Source organism: Eulemur rufifrons, chromosome 9 (genome assembly GCF_041146395.1).
Source record: "Eulemur rufifrons isolate Redbay chromosome 9, OSU_ERuf_1, whole genome shotgun sequence".
Taxonomy (NCBI): Eukaryota; Metazoa; Chordata; class Mammalia; order Primates; family Lemuridae; genus Eulemur; species Eulemur rufifrons.
The window spans coordinates 39,765,588-39,782,120 of record NC_090991.1 but is presented as its reverse complement, the minus strand read 5'-3'; the positions used below and the strand labels follow the sequence as shown (position 1 = coordinate 39,782,120).

General features: G+C 56.4%; 2 protein-coding genes across 12 annotated transcripts in view; one reads left to right on the top strand and one right to left on the bottom strand.

Annotated features, from left to right (window-relative positions):
* HDAC5 (histone deacetylase 5) overlaps positions 1–7,831 on the top strand; it is a 28,332-nt gene extending 20,501 nt beyond the window's left edge. For all 6 annotated transcript variants that reach the window (XM_069482683.1, XM_069482681.1, XM_069482682.1 and 3 more), the window contains 16 exons: positions 180–391; positions 656–940; positions 1,611–1,776; positions 2,474–2,607; positions 2,971–3,091; positions 3,561–3,610; positions 3,773–3,880; positions 4,307–4,362; positions 4,485–4,572; positions 5,549–5,668; positions 5,920–6,017; positions 6,195–6,313; positions 6,781–6,914; positions 7,195–7,279; positions 7,411–7,576; positions 7,659–7,831. In XM_069482683.1, the coding sequence (XP_069338784.1) occupies positions 180–391; positions 656–940; positions 1,611–1,776; positions 2,474–2,607; positions 2,971–3,091; positions 3,561–3,610; positions 3,773–3,880; positions 4,307–4,362; positions 4,485–4,572; positions 5,549–5,668; positions 5,920–6,017; positions 6,195–6,313; positions 6,781–6,914; positions 7,195–7,279; positions 7,411–7,576; positions 7,659–7,698 (1,982 nt within the window). In that variant the 3' untranslated portion in view covers positions 7,699–7,831. The remainder of the gene's footprint in view (positions 1–179; positions 392–655; positions 941–1,610; positions 1,777–2,473; positions 2,608–2,970; positions 3,092–3,560; positions 3,611–3,772; positions 3,881–4,306; positions 4,363–4,484; positions 4,573–5,548; positions 5,669–5,919; positions 6,018–6,194; positions 6,314–6,780; positions 6,915–7,194; positions 7,280–7,410; positions 7,577–7,658) is intronic.
* Positions 7,832–9,501: 1,670 nt separating this feature from the next.
* G6PC3 (glucose-6-phosphatase catalytic subunit 3) lies at positions 9,502–15,068 on the bottom strand. Of its 6 annotated transcripts, none has more exons than XM_069482673.1 (7): positions 15,029–15,068; positions 13,971–14,148; positions 11,569–11,675; positions 11,066–11,156; positions 10,750–10,868; positions 10,392–10,533; positions 9,502–10,159 (listed from the first exon to the last, which is right to left on the bottom strand). In XM_069482673.1, the coding sequence occupies exons 4-7, from the start codon at positions 11,134–11,136 to the stop codon at positions 9,796–9,798; spliced, it is 696 nt and encodes a 231-aa protein (XP_069338774.1). In that variant the 5' UTR covers positions 11,137–11,156; positions 11,569–11,675; positions 13,971–14,148; positions 15,029–15,068; the 3' UTR covers positions 9,502–9,795. The 6 variants fall into 6 exon arrangements, with proteins under 6 accessions (XP_069338774.1, XP_069338772.1, XP_069338773.1 ...); XM_069482671.1 differs by lacking the exon at positions 15,029–15,068 and adding an exon at positions 14,554–15,008 and having other exon boundaries at positions 13,962–14,148; XM_069482672.1 differs by lacking the exon at positions 15,029–15,068 and adding an exon at positions 14,554–15,008.
* Between the last annotated feature and the right edge of the window lie 1,465 nt (positions 15,069–16,533).

The following is a 16,533-nucleotide window of genomic DNA, read 5'->3' as shown; positions in this document are numbered from 1 at the left end:
TCAGTCGTGGGGAGGAGGAAGAACGGGGCTCAGGTTTGGGGGCAGGGTGCTCCAGGCCCCCCAGAGTTTTTCCTGAGTATGGAGGTGGTGGTGGTGTTCCAGGGGGGTAGATGGAGGTAAGATGGGGGGAGCCTGGTGCCCTGACAATGGTGCTTACTCCCCTGGTCCTCATTCCACAGTGCCGCTCCATGGGCAGTCCCCACTGGTGACAGGTGAACGTGTGGCCACCAGCATGCGGACAGTGGGCAAGCTCCCGCGGCACCGGCCGCTGAGCCGCACTCAGTCCTCGCCGCTGCCGCAGAGTCCCCAGGCCCTGCAGCAGCTGGTCATGCAGCAGCAGCACCAGCAGTTCCTGGAGAAGCAGAAGCAGCAGCAGCTGCAGCTGGGCAAGGTGGGCCTGGAGAGGGACATGTCCCGGGGCCGAGCTGGGGCCGGACAAGGAGAGCACCAGGCAGGCAGACAAGAGCGGGGCTGATGCCCGGCCACCGTCTGTGCCATGTGTCTGCTCAGAGCAGCTGCCTTTCCTTTTTTAAATTCACTGAGAAGCTCTGTATGGGCTGGTAGCCCAGGAGGAGCGAGGGAAGGATGGACCGTTCTGGGCTTCAGGCTACATGGCTGCTCTCTGCAGCTGATGTGGCCGGTGTTCTGTTCTCAGATCCTCACCAAGACAGGGGAGCTGCCCAGGCAGCCCACCACCCACCCTGAGGAGACAGAAGAGGAGCTGACAGAGCAGCAGGAGGCCTTGCTGGGGGAGGGAGCCCTCACCATGCCCCGGGAAGGCTCCACGGAGAGTGAGAGCACACAAGAAGACCTGGAGGAGGAGGAGGAGGAAGAAGGGGAGGAGGAGGAGGAGGACTGCATCCAGGTCAAGGACGAGGAGGGCGAGAGTGGTGCGGAGGAGGGGCCCGACTTGGAGGAGTCCAGCGCTGGTTACAAAAAGGTGCCCCCTGCCTCTGCCCTGGTCCCTGCCCCGGGTCTGCAGTCCCCAGGCTGTGCAGGAGCAGCTGTCTGAAGGGAGCAAAAGGGGAATGCAGGGAGGGAGCTGCTTGGGTCAAACTCAGAGCTGTGTCTGTGTCCTCCCTGCAGCTATGACTGGCCAGCGTGTGTGTGTGTGTGTGTGTGTGTGTGTGTGTCTGTGTGCGCACGCGCGTGCGCACACACATGGCCCGTATGTATCTGCGTTTCTGCCTGCGTGGGTCCGGTTGTGCGTCGGTCCCCGTGCGTGCCTGTGCGCGTGTGTACACACATGCCCCCGCCGTTACTACAGTCTGCCTTGCACCAAGCTGGCACTCCATTCATTGCGGACACAGCTGAGCCCTCCGGGCCTGACTCATCCCGCCCCCGCCCCCGCCCCCCAGCCTCTTACCTCAATGCTACTCTTTGGTGTGACTCATCACCTCCCCCCATCCCGCCCCATCTCGGTAGAGCTGGGAAGGCTGGAGTGTCTCTTGTCCCTGGAGGGAACAAGTGGGAGGAGGAGGGGGAAGAAGGAGGCTTGGGGGGGAAGAAGGAGGCTTGGAGGAGAAGGGCTGGGTTGGGGCCCCCTGGAGGCCCCAAGAGCACATGCCCTCACTGCTACCCAGGCTGAGCCTCACTCTCCTCCTTGCCAGCTGTTCTCAGATGCCCAGCAGCTGCAGCCACTGCAGGTGTACCAGGCACCCCTCAGCCTGGCCACTGTGCCCCACCAGGCCCTGGGCCGCACCCAGTCCTCACCTGCTGCCCCTGGGGGCATGAAGAGCCCCCCAGACCAGCCCACCAAGCACCTCTTCACCACAGGTGAGCCCCTACTGCGTGTTCCATCCTGCCACTGTGCACCGTAGGGTCCAGCCCTGCGGGCAGAGGCTGCCAGGACCCCTCAGGCACCCCGGAGGAAGGGGAAACAGGTCTTCCTTCTCTCCCCGTGCCCCATAGCTGTCCGTGGTAGTGGCAGCAGCCCTCTGCCCCAGCATCTTTTCACCCCACTGAGGGACTGTGCCATAAGCCTGGAGCCCTGGTGGAGAGAGCCACTGTCCCATCTGTCTTCCCCTCCCTGTGAGGTCCAGGATGTGGCCCCAGTCTGATCCAGAAAGCTCTTCCCCCATGACACTGCCACATGCTGGGCTCTGAGGGGGCACGGACATGCCTGAGGGTGGCCCTGTCTCACCAGTGGGGAGCAGCACACGGGACCAAGAGAAGAGGGGGAAAAGAGGGTGTGTTGTGAGGGGGGACAGCCTGGAGCACAGTGGGGGTGTTGGGGCTCGAGGAGCAGGGAAGCTTGTGACGGGCGGTAATGGAGAAAAGGACTCACAGGAAGAGGGAGGAGGTGGGTGGAAGCCGGAGAGGAGAGAGGCAGGTGTGTGGGACGGTGGCTGGGTGACCATGGGGAGATGTTTGGGCCATGGATGGGCTGGGGGAGAGCTCAGAAAGTTGAGGTGGCCAGCCTGGGACCGTGGGCCCAGAGCAGTGCTGGCTGACACGTGGGTCTGTGGCCCAGGTGTGGTCTATGACACGTTCATGCTGAAGCACCAGTGCATGTGCGGGAACACACACGTGCACCCCGAGCACGCCGGCCGGATCCAGAGCATCTGGTCCCGGCTGCAGGAGACGGGCCTGCTGAGCAAGTGTGAGGTAAGAAAGCCCCTCCTTGCTCCGTCCCGACTTAAATCCAGCAAAAGCCTTTGTCTCTCCGCCTAGTGAAGCCTGTCTCTGTGTGTCTTCCTCATCCTCTCTGCAGCCCTAGACCTTGGGCCAGTCCCCGCAGCCACCTCCAGTCCCATCCCTTGCACCCTGTTTTCTCCATGGTCCTCAGCTGAGTGGGGTGGATTCTGGCAGAGGGTTGGGAGAACAGGGTCCACTTTGTCAGAAATCTTTGGGTTTCATAGAAAGTGGCTCTGTGTGCCTGGGACCATGGGGCAGAGAGAGGGTCTGGGCATCAGGAGAGCCGAGCCTTACTGCTTCCCCTCACCGGCTTCTCCTCCTGCCCCCTGGCAGCGGATCCGGGGTCGCAAAGCCACGCTGGACGAGATTCAGACGGTGCACTCGGAATACCACACCTTGCTCTATGGGACCAGCCCCCTCAACCGGCAGAAGCTGGACAGCAAGAAGCTGCTGGGTGAGCCGGCAGAGCGGCCAGTGGGCAGGGCGTGTCCACTGTCCGGGTGGGTTGGGGGCTGTCAGGAAGGGTAGTCAGGGCACAGAGCATCACCCTGGCAGAGGTGGCACAGTTGCCATGTCACCTACCTCTGGAGGGCGCCATTAACATGAGTATGACAGGAACAGCATGCTGGTGGGGCATAGTGCAGGAGGATGGAAGAGAGGGGTTGGCTTAGTGGCATGGGACTGCTTTGCTCCCCTCCCCAGTGTATCATGCCCCTCTCTCCCTGCCATCTGCCCCCAGAGGTAGGATGTCCCCCAGAACAGGGGCCTGACAGCTCCCAACTGGTGTGGGCTGCAGAGGCCTGTCCTGTGCTTGGGGCTGAGCCTTTATTTCCTGTGGCTGAGCTCACTGCCCTCTGCAGAGCTGAGCCTGCAGCCCTGGCAGTTGAGGCATCTTCTAGAGTAGCTGTTCCTCCTCCCTGCAGGCCCCATCAGCCAGAAGATGTATGCCGTGCTGCCTTGTGGGGGCATTGGGGTGAGTAGGATGTGTGTCGGTGGGGGTGGGAAGGTGGCTGTCCCAGCTCTGGCTCCTCCCTTCTTGCCCACCATGGCTGCTGGCCTGCTATCTGGTGCCCACCCATATTCTTGCCCTCCCCCTACAGGGGGCACGCTGAAGCCTGCTCTCCTGCCCCTGCAGGTGGACAGTGACACTGTGTGGAACGAGATGCATTCCTCCAGTGCCGTGCGCATGGCGGTGGGCTGCCTGGTGGAGCTGGCCTTCAAGGTGGCTGTGGGAGAGCTCAAGGTGAGAGTGTGCTTGTAGCCTTGGCGGCCCTTGGCTTGGTCCTGCATCCTCAGGAGTGGAGGACAGGGGCAGCCTTGGCTTCCCTTCAGTGATGCACTGTCCTTTGCAACCTCAACTCTCAGACACCAGGGTGGGGAGGAGGTGACAGCTCCAGGGACAGCTGGGGGCTGAGGGGTATGAGGGCCCAACAAATAGGCACTAATGTGCGGTGTGCTTGTGGGGGTCTCGAGGGTAGAGACAGCGTCTGCCTGCATATGAGGCCTGAGGTTGGTGTTCCTAATGGTGCATTGAATGTATCTACGTGTTTCTGACGTGTGTTCACTTCCATGCCTGGCTTGTGCTTCTCTCCTTCTGTGTCCATCCCCTCCGTGGCCACCTTGTCTTCCTGTCTGCCTCTTGTCTGTCCCTCTGCCCTCACCTCTTCAGAATGGATTTGCCATCATCCGGCCCCCAGGACACCACGCCGAGGAATCCACAGCCATGTGAGTGCCACCTCGTCCCTGCCCTAGACCCTCTGCCCTCACCCCTTAGTGTCTCCTGCTGCTGAAGCGAACGCCCCGCTGAAGATGACCTCCCTGCCTTTTTCTCCCCTCACCCCCCTCAGGGGATTCTGCTTCTTCAACTCTGTAGCCATCACAGCCAAACTCCTGCAGCAGAAGTTGAACGTGGGCAAGGTCCTCATCGTGGACTGGGTAGGCAGTGGGCTGGTGAGGCTGGGCAGGGGTGGTTAGAGCTGGGACCAGGGGCAGCCTTCAGGGAGTCCTCTCCAGCCCCCGCTCCAGGCAGCCTCGCTTCCCTCAGGCACTGAGGTGTCTTATCCCGACGCCCAGCCTTGCGTTCCTCCTGCTGGGTCATCAGCCCAGTAGGGCTCCCTCCTCACTATGAGGGGCTGTTCCTCCTTGGCCCCATCCTGCAGCCTCAAGCAACAGAGGGGATTTCCCTCCTTGAACAGTAGAGATGCCACCACCATCGCTAGTGGCCGTTTTTCTCCCCCAGCCCCCTCTATGGGAGGCTGACCATGTGCCGGGAACCCAATGAGTACTTGACATGTGAGCTGCTCATGGCCACCTCGAGTAGTAAGAACTAGGATGTCCGTTTCTATAAATGAAGGCACTATTGGGTGACTTGCCAAGGTCACTTAGCTAGGAATGTTGGCGGTGGGTTTCAGACCAGACCTTTTGGGCCCAACACTCTGCTCTTGCTACTGTGGGTGCTTCTCAAACCCTGTCCCTAATGGCAGAGGGAAAGCCACACGCCACTCACTGGGAGCCGGGGAAGTAGCCAGAGCAATCCTTGGTAAGGATGAGAGCTCTTTGAAGCCCAATTTTGGCTTAAAAATTCATGTAAATGTTGGATCCTTCTTAAGAATTTATCTGCTTGTTTTAAATTCCCTACTAGCTTGAATGTTTCCCCTCAAACTGTGAAGTGGAATGGGTTCTGCAGGGAGACACGCCACATTTGTCCCATGGCTTTGTCTATCCACTGCATGGTGCCACATCACACATGTGCAGACCCCAGGTTGAGAAGTGTGAGGCAGGCAATGCCGTTGTGGCCAGTGGCCGGCTGCTCCCCCAGAGCTCACCCCAGGGTGGGGTAGGGGCAGGTGGAATTTTTGACCTTTGGGTCAGAGCTTGGGCCATTTTCCTTATGCTTCCACTTCCCCATTAGGACATTCACCATGGCAATGGCACCCAGCAAGCGTTCTACAATGACCCCTCTGTGCTCTACATCTCCCTGCACCGCTATGACAATGGGAACTTCTTTCCAGGCTCCGGGGCTCCTGAAGAGGTACAGCTCTTGGGCCTAAACGCAGGCCTTTCCAGGAGGTAGCACAGTGGGACCTGGCGGGGAGCTGTGGAGGCCCATGGTGGTGCTGGTACCTGGGGCGTCTGGGCTCCCAGTGGGAGGACCACACTGGTCTGACTGCCCCTCTGGGCAGAGCAGAGGTCAGTGCAGTGAGGCCTGGAGGCAGGGATGGGGGTGGGGCAATACCTGGGACCTAGCAGTGAGAATAACCCCCTTCCTCACCCTGCTGCTAGGTTGGTGGAGGGCCAGGTGTGGGGTACAACGTGAATGTGGCATGGACAGGAGGTGTGGACCCCCCCATCGGAGACGTGGAGTACCTGACGGCCTTCAGGTGGGGAGCGAGAAGGGCCAAGGGGGGCATAGGGCACCCCGCCCCGGGCCCTGCAGTGGGAGGCGGAAGGCACTCAGTTCAGTGTGGGTGGAGGGCGCTGTCTCCGAGAGGAGAAAGGGGTGGGGGGAGGCCTGGCCCCGCCCTCTGCCAGGGTCAGCTTGGGCCATCCCTTTGCAGGACAGTGGTGATGCCCATTGCCCATGAGTTCTCACCTGACGTGGTCCTAGTCTCCGCTGGGTTTGATGCTGTTGAAGGACATCTGTCTCCACTGGGTGGCTACTCTGTCACCGCCAGATGTGAGCCTGCTCTGGGATTGAGGGAGGGTGTGGAGGAGGGGGATGGAGTCGAGTGGGATGCCGGGCAGGGAATAGACTCACATTGCAGGAGAGGAGAGCAGGGGGCAGGGCCAAGACTGGGAATCATCCTGCTAGCTCCCCCCACTCTCCCTCTGCCAACCTGGCCTTGGCGGGTAGCAGAGGATGTATCTCCTGCTGGAGCCGTAGGAGGGAACTTCTTGATCACTGTTTCAGTGCTGTTTCTTGTAAGACAGCGTATCCTTGGAACTTTTGGCCAGCCTGTCAATGTTTTGTCTTTGATAGAGCATTTAGTCCATTGACATTACATTTTCTTAGGGATATATTTGGGTTTATATCTTCTATCTTATTTTATGCTATTTGTCCCACCTCATATATTTCTTTTTTGCTCTTTTCTTACTGTCTCTTGAATTATTTTTTACCATTTCATCCTTCGGCCATCCTCAAAGGTTTTGGCCACTTGACTAGGCAGTTGATGACACTGGCAGGGGGCCGGGTGGTGCTGGCCCTGGAGGGAGGCCACGACTTGACCGCCATCTGTGATGCCTCTGAGGCCTGTGTCTCGGCTCTGCTCAGCGTAGAGGTGAGGGGGGGAGGGAGGGGCTGGGAGGTGAGGGACCAGCAAGGGGTGTCCCCTTCTTTGGATCAAGTAGCACTTGGGCCAGAGCTTGGGCCCCTTGGGAAGGTTTTCTTGGGTCCTAAGGATAGTTGGTGGCTAGGAAGGCTTTCTCTGTAGGGGTTCCTCCAAAAAGGCTGTGCTTGCCTCTGTCATGAGGGATGCCTGGGGCTGAATGGGGCAGTTAGAGGAGCAGGCATTGCCACCCCACTCCCCACCCTAAGCCTTCTCTTCTTTCCCCTGCCAGCTGCAGCCCTTGGATGAGGCAGTCTTGCAGCAAAAGCCCAACACCAATGCAGTGGCCACGCTAGAAAAAGTCATCGAGATCCAGAGTGCGTGGGGACAGGTGGAGGGGCTCAGACCTCAGCCTGCTGTGGGGGCAGTGCCTGTGGGAGTACCAGGGCTGGCTGTGCCCACGGGGCTTATCTGCCCTCTCTTCCCCCTGCCCATCCCTCTTCCGCAGGCAAACACTGGAGCTGTGTGCAGAGGTTTGCCGCAGGTCTGGGCCGTTCCCTGCGGGAGGCCCAGGCGGGTGAGACTGAGGAGGCCGAGACTGTGAGCGCCATGGCCTTGCTGTCGGTGGGGGCCGAGCAGGCCCAGGCTGCTGCAGCCCGGGAGCACAGCCCCAGGTGAGTCCCCCTCCCCCGACTCTCTGCCTTGGCCCAGGCTGGTGCCCCAGCTCAACACCCTCTCCTGTGCTTGTCCCCACAGGCCGGCAGAGGAGCCCATGGAGCAGGAGCCTGCCCTGTGACACCCTGGCACCCATCCCTCTGGGCTCCATCATTGTGATTTTGTTTATTTTTTCTATTAAAAACAAAAAGTCACACATTCAACAACGTGTGCCGTGTGGGTCTCTCAGCCTCGCTGCCTCAGGCCCCCTGCCCGTGGCCCAGGTCTCAGCTCTAGATGTGTGCTCCCTCTGTGGGGATGGGGTGCTCTTCCCAGCCCCTGCCTCATGTTATACCCTAAACCCACTTTCCTGCATTCTGTCCCTTCCCCCTTGGAGCCTGGGCCAGCTTGAGGTGGGCACGGGGTCCAGACAGTACCCTCCAGTTCTGGGCCCCCCGAGTGAGGAGGGAACAGCAAGTCGGTGCCTTGGTTTCAGCTGACTTGGGGAAAAATGCCTTAATTTTATCTTCCCCTCTCTAGCCTCCGGGGAGGATCTGCAGGGCCGCCACTGTCTCAGATGCAGAGTAGAGGGGAGGTGGGCTCCCACCCTGGCGTTCTCCACCCTCTCCTTCTCTTCCTTCCCAGGGGCTGAGAGGGTGAAAGTGTGTGGGGAGGGAGGGACCAGGAGGAGCCGCAGAACCAGGCCCGCTCACACCTTATTCTGCTGGCACAGCCTGGGGATGGGGAGAAGGTGGTCCCTGCAGGAGGGCTCCAGCTGGTGAGAGCCCCCCTGCTGTTCAGGACAGATCCCCCAACCACCCAGCCTGCTGCAGTTAGGAAGTTCAGTGGCTCACCTCCCTCCTGGGGCCTTGTGCTTTCGAGTTCGGGGATGGTGAGAGTGGAGGTTCTAGAAGGCCAGAACCTAGGGACCTAGAAGTTGGCCCTCAGCTGGAGCTTCCATTCCTCCTGGGGTCCCTGTGCCGGCCGCCAGCCCAGGGGAACTAAGTCCAGGAGGGCTTAGTGCCCCTTCGCCTTCCCAGGAGCCCTGCAGAGCCCTCTCCGTTTCCAGGGGTGGAGGGCCCACAAGGCTTCCAGGGAATGCTGTCCAGCCAGCCTGCAGGAAACCAAAGATGGGAAGGGGCTCCTAGGGGGCTGACTCTTCCTCCTTCCTCCTCCCCAGTACCACATATACTTCCTCGCCTCCCATCCCCAGGGCCCCACCAATCTGTTTACATATTTATTATCCTAATGGGGGCCTGAGCAGGGTTGAGGGAGCCAGGGGGAGGGGCAGGAGTCCCACCACCATTGGTTCATTGTGCACTTCTATGTTGTGTGTTCTAGATCCTCCTGGGGGATGGGGATGGGGCTGGGCCCAGTGTACCAGGCCTCCCCGCGCTGAGCCCCAGGCTCCGGGCCCCTTACCCACCTCTCTCCCTGTAGCTGGTCTGGTTCTCATGTAAACATACTCATTGCTTTGTCTCCCTGGATATGGATTTCAGTTAAGGATTTTGTAACCCGTTACACTGTGTGTCTTTGTGTAAATAAACTTGCTTCTGGCAGTGCCTTCTGGGGCCAGTGTCTCTATTCTCTGGGCTCCCAAATGGAGTAGAGGTTCTCATCTCCCATCCTAGCCAAAAAAAACTATTACTTTCTCCAGCCCTGGGACTAGAAGCCAATTTAGGAAACAGAACATCAGGGTGGGAGATCTGTCCTGTAGGTGAAAGACGAGGTTTCACTGAATGTAGCCACAGCATCTAATAGGACGTCTTGTGTGGCCTAGGTGGTGATGAGTGGGGAGGGGACACAGGGCTGAGAGGTCTCACTTGAGTTTACAGCCTCTACAGAAACAGGCTGGAAAGGGCACAGACGGGTGGCCTGCCACAGGTTCCACCTGTATGCAGGCAAGCTCAGTGGAGATGTGTGCACAGGCAAGAAAGGAATCCAGAAGTGTTCAAGGGCTTTATTGGGGCTGCCCTGGCTACCCCTCACAGTGTTGCAGGAACCTGCTGGTCTTGCTGTTGCCTTTGCTCTTTGGGGACTTGGGAGGAAAGGCAGGAGGAGGACCAGCCTCTCTGGGAGAAACAAGGCCCTTCTTTGGGGCTAAGACCAGGTGGTGGGAGAAGCAAGAAACTTAGGGTGAACAGGGCCTGCTTGGGGGCTAGAAGGGATTGGGGCTGCCTCCCGGGGTGTGGCGGTCCCAGAGTGTTGGGAGGGAAAGGGCAGAAGGAGGCACGAGAAGTCAGGAAGAGCGGATGGGTGGTATTTCCTGGGCACTGAACATGTGTACCACCCAGGGCACAAGGGCCAGGACGAGGCATGGCCAGAGGGTGTACTTAAGGAAATTGAAGATGTAGAAGAGGCTGATCTGAGAGGGCTGGCCCAGCCAGTCCAGGAGGCCCAGCAGTCCCATAGCCAGCACAAAGCAGGCTATCTTTTGGCCATTTCCCAACTGTGCCCGCCGTACCTGGGCATAAAAGGGAGAGTGCAGGGCGATGCCCAAACCCAGGGCAGCCCCCGAGTCGCGGCTCAGGGAGGCAAAGGGCCGGCTATCCATATGTACCCACTCGGGCCGCTCACACCACTTGGAGGCTAGGCTGATGGACCTGTGGGAAACAAGAGTCCTTACCAGGAGAGACTGGAACCTAGAGGGCCACTGGCTCTTAGCCATCTGCCCTTTGGGGCCCACTCTCATGTTCTGCTTTGTCCCTAGAGGGGTCTATGTTTGTGAACAGGTAACATGTCCTTTTTTAGCTACAATGAACCAAAGACCAACCAGGCTAGGTACAGGTGAGGTAGCACCTGCCCCAGCCTGCCCGGGCTTCAAAGCCAGCTTACCAAGAAACATCCAGGCCCAGCGTAACGAGGGTCCAATAGATGAGGCTGGCGCCCAGCATGAGGGCCAGTGCGGTCAACCCATAGAAGCTTAGCTCCCGCTCCATGGGCACCCGGGGAGCCATCAGCCAGCCCAGGACAGCACCTAGGGAAGTGGAGTGACAACAGCTTCAAGGAGTTATGACCCTTCCCACACCCCACCCTCAGCTGCAGTGTAGCTTGGCAAGAGAACAGACTGAGATATAAGGGGGGGCCTTTGGGGTTGGCTCTACAGAAACTAGGAATGATGGGAAGATCCTAGACTGGTCTTCCTTCTGCCAAAGGCACCCTCTTGGCCCACCCTGTAGCCCGAGTTGCTCACCAGTTATTAGGCCAGCCAACACCTGGTGAGGGAAATGTGCCAAGATGAAGACTCGGGACAGGCCGACAGCCAACAGGAAGGTGCAATAAGCCAGGCTAGGTATCATCCTTACCCAGCGGCTAGAAAGAAGAGAGGCAAATGGCCTAGGGGGTGTCCATACACAGTGTGGCTTCCCTCAGCACACAGACGCTTTATGGTTGACCAAATACCCCAGGCTCCCCAGAACTCCAGCTCCCAGGCTGCCATGCTACTGGGTCTTTTGGGTCCAGGGTGCCACCACCCCTGCTCCCAATGGTGGGCAATGCCAAGGGTATACCTGCGGGTCCGAGTGGCCACCTGGGAAGAGAGGGCCGTCATTATGGGCCAGAGGGCTGCTCCTGTTATCATGCAGTGTCCGGAAGGGCTGCCTGCCAAGGAATCCAGAAGCTCATGGTGAGAGGATGGAGGGGAACCCAGGTGTTCCTGGTCGTACTGGAACACAGCTGCTTCCCCCTGGCTGAGAAGAGAGCTTTCCCCCAACACTGTTCCACAGCTCCCTCTGCCCTGAAGTCTTTTTATCCCCACCTGAGGCCATTGCTCTCAGGCTTCTGCCCTGACCTGTGTCTCCTGGCTCTACTCTGTACAAGGTGAACAGCTAAGACATGGCATGGGTGCCTTCCTCCCATAACTCAACTTGGTCTTCCTGGGGTTTCTTTGTTCTCTGGGCCAGTAACTGAGAGGCTGGGCCTCTGGCTGGGTCACCCTGGCTGAAAAGTACTCTGAAACGCTCACTCGAACCCTAACCACAGCGGGAAAGGGAGGAGGTTTGCGGCTTCCCACCTGGACCAGTTTCACAAGAAGAGGGGAACTGGTGAACCTGGACTGGAGCCTGGCTGTAGTACCCAGACTCATGGACCCACCAAAAAGGCCTGTCTCCAAACAGAAACCTGGAAGAGAAGAGATGCAACATGACTAAAAGTGACACAGAGGCAAGAAACGGTGGTGAGCGTGCGTTTGTGTGCACTCTGAGCTATGTATCCGATTTACTCCAACCCTCCTCGCTGCAGAGTCAGCTCTTTCTTCTCAGCCCAGGACCTGGCTCCCTCCAGGCCCTCACTGACCTATGTGCTATCCCCCTCTCTATGTCCCCAATTCCAGCCTGAATTAAGCACACCTGAGTTATTTTATTTTATTATTTTTTTTGAGGCAGGTCTTGCTCTGTTGTCCTGGCTCACATCATAGGTCACAGCAACCTCAAAGTCCTGGGCTCAAGTGATCCTCCTGCTTCAACCTCCCGAATAGCTGGGGCTGGAGGCACACGCATGGCTAATTTTTCTATTTTTTGTAGAGACTGGATGAAAGGTGGCCTTACTAATAACCTACCTAACAGAGGAAAATAAACTAAAAAAATAAGAGGAATAAACACACAGCACATAATTGCCCCTTTGAAGAAAAAAACCACAACACAACTACCCCCTTTGTTTTGTTTTAAACACCCATGGCCTCTTATCTCTAAGGGTTTCTTTCATAGCCTTGAGGAGCCCTAAGTGGACAGTAGGGGTGCAAACTCCCCGCCCCCGCTCAGTGCCTCAGTTCCTGCCAAAAACTAGATTCCAAGGACTCTGATAAAGCTGGCCTCAAAGAGAAAAGAGAAAAAAATAAAGAGCACCTACAACAGCTGCGCAGTTGTGTCTGTTATCAGACTGCTAACGCAGAGGAGAAAAAAAGCTATTTTACCCTTTAAAAACAGAGCCACTTCTCTTCAGCACCCAATGCTTCCTTCCTTCCTCTGTGGGTTGTGGCCATTCCCTCCTTCTCTCTCTCTCTCTCTGGAAAATAAATAAACTTTGTACTTCTTTCTATCCTAAACTGTGTGTGAGAAATATTTCTCCACCTGCCATGAGCACCTAATTTCTACCCTTTCACAGGATCTTGCTTTGCTCAGGCTTGTCTTGAAATCAACCAATCCTTCCGCCTCGGCCTCCCAAAGTGCTAGGATCCACACCTGAATTATTTATTTTTTATTTTTTTGAGACACAGTCTCACTCTGTTGTCCAGGCTAGAGTGCCGTGGCATCAGCCTAGCTCATAGCAACCTCAAACTCCTGAGCTCAAGCAATCCTCCTGCCTCAGCCTCCAGAGTAGCTGGGACTACAGGCCTGCGCCACCATGTCCAGATAATTTTTTCTATTTTTAGTTGTCTGGATAAGTTTTCTATTTTTAGTAGAGATGGGATTTTCACTCTTGCTGAGGCTGGTCTTGAAATCCTAACCTCAAGTGATCCTCTCGCCTCGGCCTCCCAGAGTGCTAGGATTACAGGCGTGAGCCACCGCGCCTGGCCCACACCTGAATTATTTAGGCCAACCTCCCATGTCTGAAAATGGGAGTGGGGAATGGACAGAGGAGGCTGAGAGGAGAATAAGGAGGACAAAAACTTCAAAATCTCCTAGCCTAGTAGGTGCTTGGCTGGGCCCAGGGAAACCATACACTGAAGAGGCTGCTGTAGCCAGATATAAAGAGAAAAGGTGGAACAGCAGAAGAGATGCTGGCAGGAAGCCAAGTGCCCAGGAGGGAGATCCAGAAGGGACTTGCCTCTCCCTTCCAAAAACTGAGCCTAGTATACATCAAGTGCTAACTCAGAAAATGAACAGGGGCTTTGTCACTGGTGGGGGGTGGTGGTGGTGGCATTAAGGGTGTCTATCAAGGGGGCTGTCTGACCTTCCTTCAGGGGAACAGGACTAGAGAGGGAGGGTTATACAGACTCTGAGGGAGGAGAGTGCACAAAGCAAACGGCAATTAGGCAAGAAGGAAGTGATTAGGGAACTGCTTTTCCCTTTACAGCAGGGGTGAAGCCCTTGCGGAGAAGAGTGGAAGGGAAGGTAACTCCCGCGTTGTTTTTCAGCAAGTCATTCTGGCCCATTCAAATGCATCCTATGAACCTCTCTTCCTTTCCCCAGTCTGGCGATCTGGCTATGGAGGCTGAGGTGAAGGGAGGTATGGCTGCATGACCAGCGGGAAGCATAGCTCCCTTCAGGGCCAGAGAGAGAGAGAGAGAGAGAACACGAACAGGTGACACAAAGAGATAAGCTCAGAGGGCTGCAGGGCCTCCACCCACCGGCCTGGGATTCTTGGCTTCTAAGTCTCAGTGTGACGATCCCATTAGTAAATGAAGGGGAAAGAAGAGAAAGTGTTCCCTGGAACACTGTCCAGTGCTTTTCAAACTTTATTGGGCACACAAAATACCTGGGGACCTTGTTAAAACCCTGATTGATTCAGTAGCTCTGGCCCCGGGCCTGAGATTCTGCATTTCTAGCAAGCTTTCAAGTCCTGCCTATGCTATTGGGCTTGGTCCAGAGACCACACCTTAACGGGCATGGCCTGTCTTTAGCAGCTAGTGTGATGCCTGGCACAAAACATGCTTCTTACAAAGTATGTCTAATGAATTGATGAATGAAAAAGTGAGTTGAGAAGTAGGACTTTCCACTACTTAAGTCACTATAGATAAAATACAGATTCCCAACCCCTCCCCTGGAGTTTCTAAATCAGTAGGTTTGAGGTGGGGATGGAGTATTTGCATTTTAAACACGCCCCTTAGGTGATTTCTCTGATCAGGCCAGTTAGAGGAACATTGGTCTAATAAGTAGGATGGGGGAACTCTGAGGTCTGAGTCCAAGATGCACAAAGATGCTCAAAGGGGAAAATCAGGGACTACAGAGTAGGGGTGGGAAGGCCTCTGCGACACCTGCTGAGAGAGAGCAAGGCTTACACAGGACTCAGGGCCCTTGGGGATGGGGGACCAGGATGCCGGAAGGCTTCGCTGTCTCACCACTTGAAGACCAGGTTGAGCCACTCGGTGATGAGGCTGATCCAGAGCACCGCGATGCCCACGCGGCGAGAGGCGTAGTAGGCCACGGGGAAGTAGAACAGAAAGAGGATCTTGGGATCGCCCAGAAAGGTGACCCAGAGCCACACGTTCTCCAGCCAGGGTAGCTGGTTCTGCAGCGCCTCGGCTATCGCGATGCCCGCACCCAGCGTGGACTCCATGGCGACCCAAGGGCCGGCTGGGCCCGGGTTTGCTCTAGGGCGGAAGCCGAGGAGTGCGGGCGACAACGAAGTGGCTACCCGCCTCCCCCAAAAGCCCACTCTTCCAAGCCCCAGACCCCGCCCTCCCCGTTAGCAGACCGCGCCAAGCCCCGCCCCCTGCCAGCCCAGGATCGCGCGAGTCCTGGGTCTTGCCGGTACTGTTTCCTCTTGCGCTCTGCCCCGGCATTCCTCTCTACTGGACAGCGCAGGGGACAAACCTTTGCAGGCGTTTCCTCAGGGGCCCACGTGGCCGCTGTTGCCGGCACGTGGGCAGCCGGCGCACTGGCGGCACCGGCTGCTGTTCCGGGTCAGGGTATGAACTCACCAGCAAGCCGGCGGCGCGCCCACGGTCCTTGCTCTACTTCTGCGAAGGCGGATGGATAGTCTCCAGGGCCAGGATTCCTTCTAGACCGCCCTCTCTTCTCCAGTAGTGCTACCGACCAAAACAAAACAAAACAACCTTCTGAGACCTCTTGGAGAGAGAGAGAAGGCTGAAACCTAGACACCCCGTCCTCCTGGGAGCTGAAGCTGGACCCTAAATTTGCATATTGCTAATCTATTCAAGCCTTCCTCAGCCCAAGACTCCCGCTCTAATTCATCCGCTGTTAATTTTGAGGCTGACCTATAAGGCTCTTGATTTTGAGAGATCTTCCCCGAAGACTTGCGAATTCTCACATATAGCATAAAGTCACACTTCCTCGCAGTTCTAACCTTGCCTCCTTCCCTGCCCATCTATCCTCTTACTATCCAAAACTCAGCTAAGCAGATAAACCAAGAGATAGTGACAGTGTTGGTATGGGAAAAGAAGGGGCACACACCCGCGACAAAGTTTGGAACAATCATGTGGAGGAACATACACAGACATCCCAGCTATTCTAGGCAAGGTCCTGCCAAGAAGACTGTTGAAGTTGCTCCTCATTTTATTCTAACCCTAGCAACTTTGTTCTTGAAGAGTTTTCTGATGGGTGGATGAAAATAAGAATGTAAATGTTCTTCTTGGAAAGGGATTAACTTCACTAATTAAAAAGGTGGCTGTAAGGGAAGCTAGATAATCTCAGTTCACTCTCTTGCTAAATGTTTTTCAATCGCCCAGGGAGAAAGCCTACGGTTTGCCCTGGCTCTAGCTTCAACTTTCACCAACCTGTCCCCACACTCTGCTTCATAATATTTTGTTTGTTTGTTTTTGAGACAGAGTCTCGCTCTGTCGCCCGGGCTAGAGTGCCATGGCATCAGCCTAACTCACAGCAACCTCCAACTCCTGGGCTCAGCAATCCTCCTGCCTCAGCCCCCCAGAGTGCTAGGATTACAGGCATGAGCTACCGTACTGGCCCTGCTTCATAATATTTCTGAGCTACTTTGTGTTCCTTGAAATCTCCTAGCTCTCTTCTCTTAGGGGTCCTGCCAGTTGCAGTTCCCTCTACCTGGAACATGGCCAGCCTCATTCCCTGCTAATCGATTACTTCAGGTATTCTCAGCTGAGATTTTTTGCTTCCTCAGAGAAGACTTTTCCCAATGGTGCCTGAAGTCACATATGAAAACCTATAATCATAATGCCATATAAAAAGTGGAGTGGTGATTACATATGACTTGTTATGGGGGAATGAGGAGGAGAAACATGAAAGTTCTCTGAAAACAACACAAGTATGAGGGAGCAGGATTTTTATTCCTATTACAATGATTGTGCCAATACCTCCAACACTAGGAAGTTTGTGCTTCTTACAGG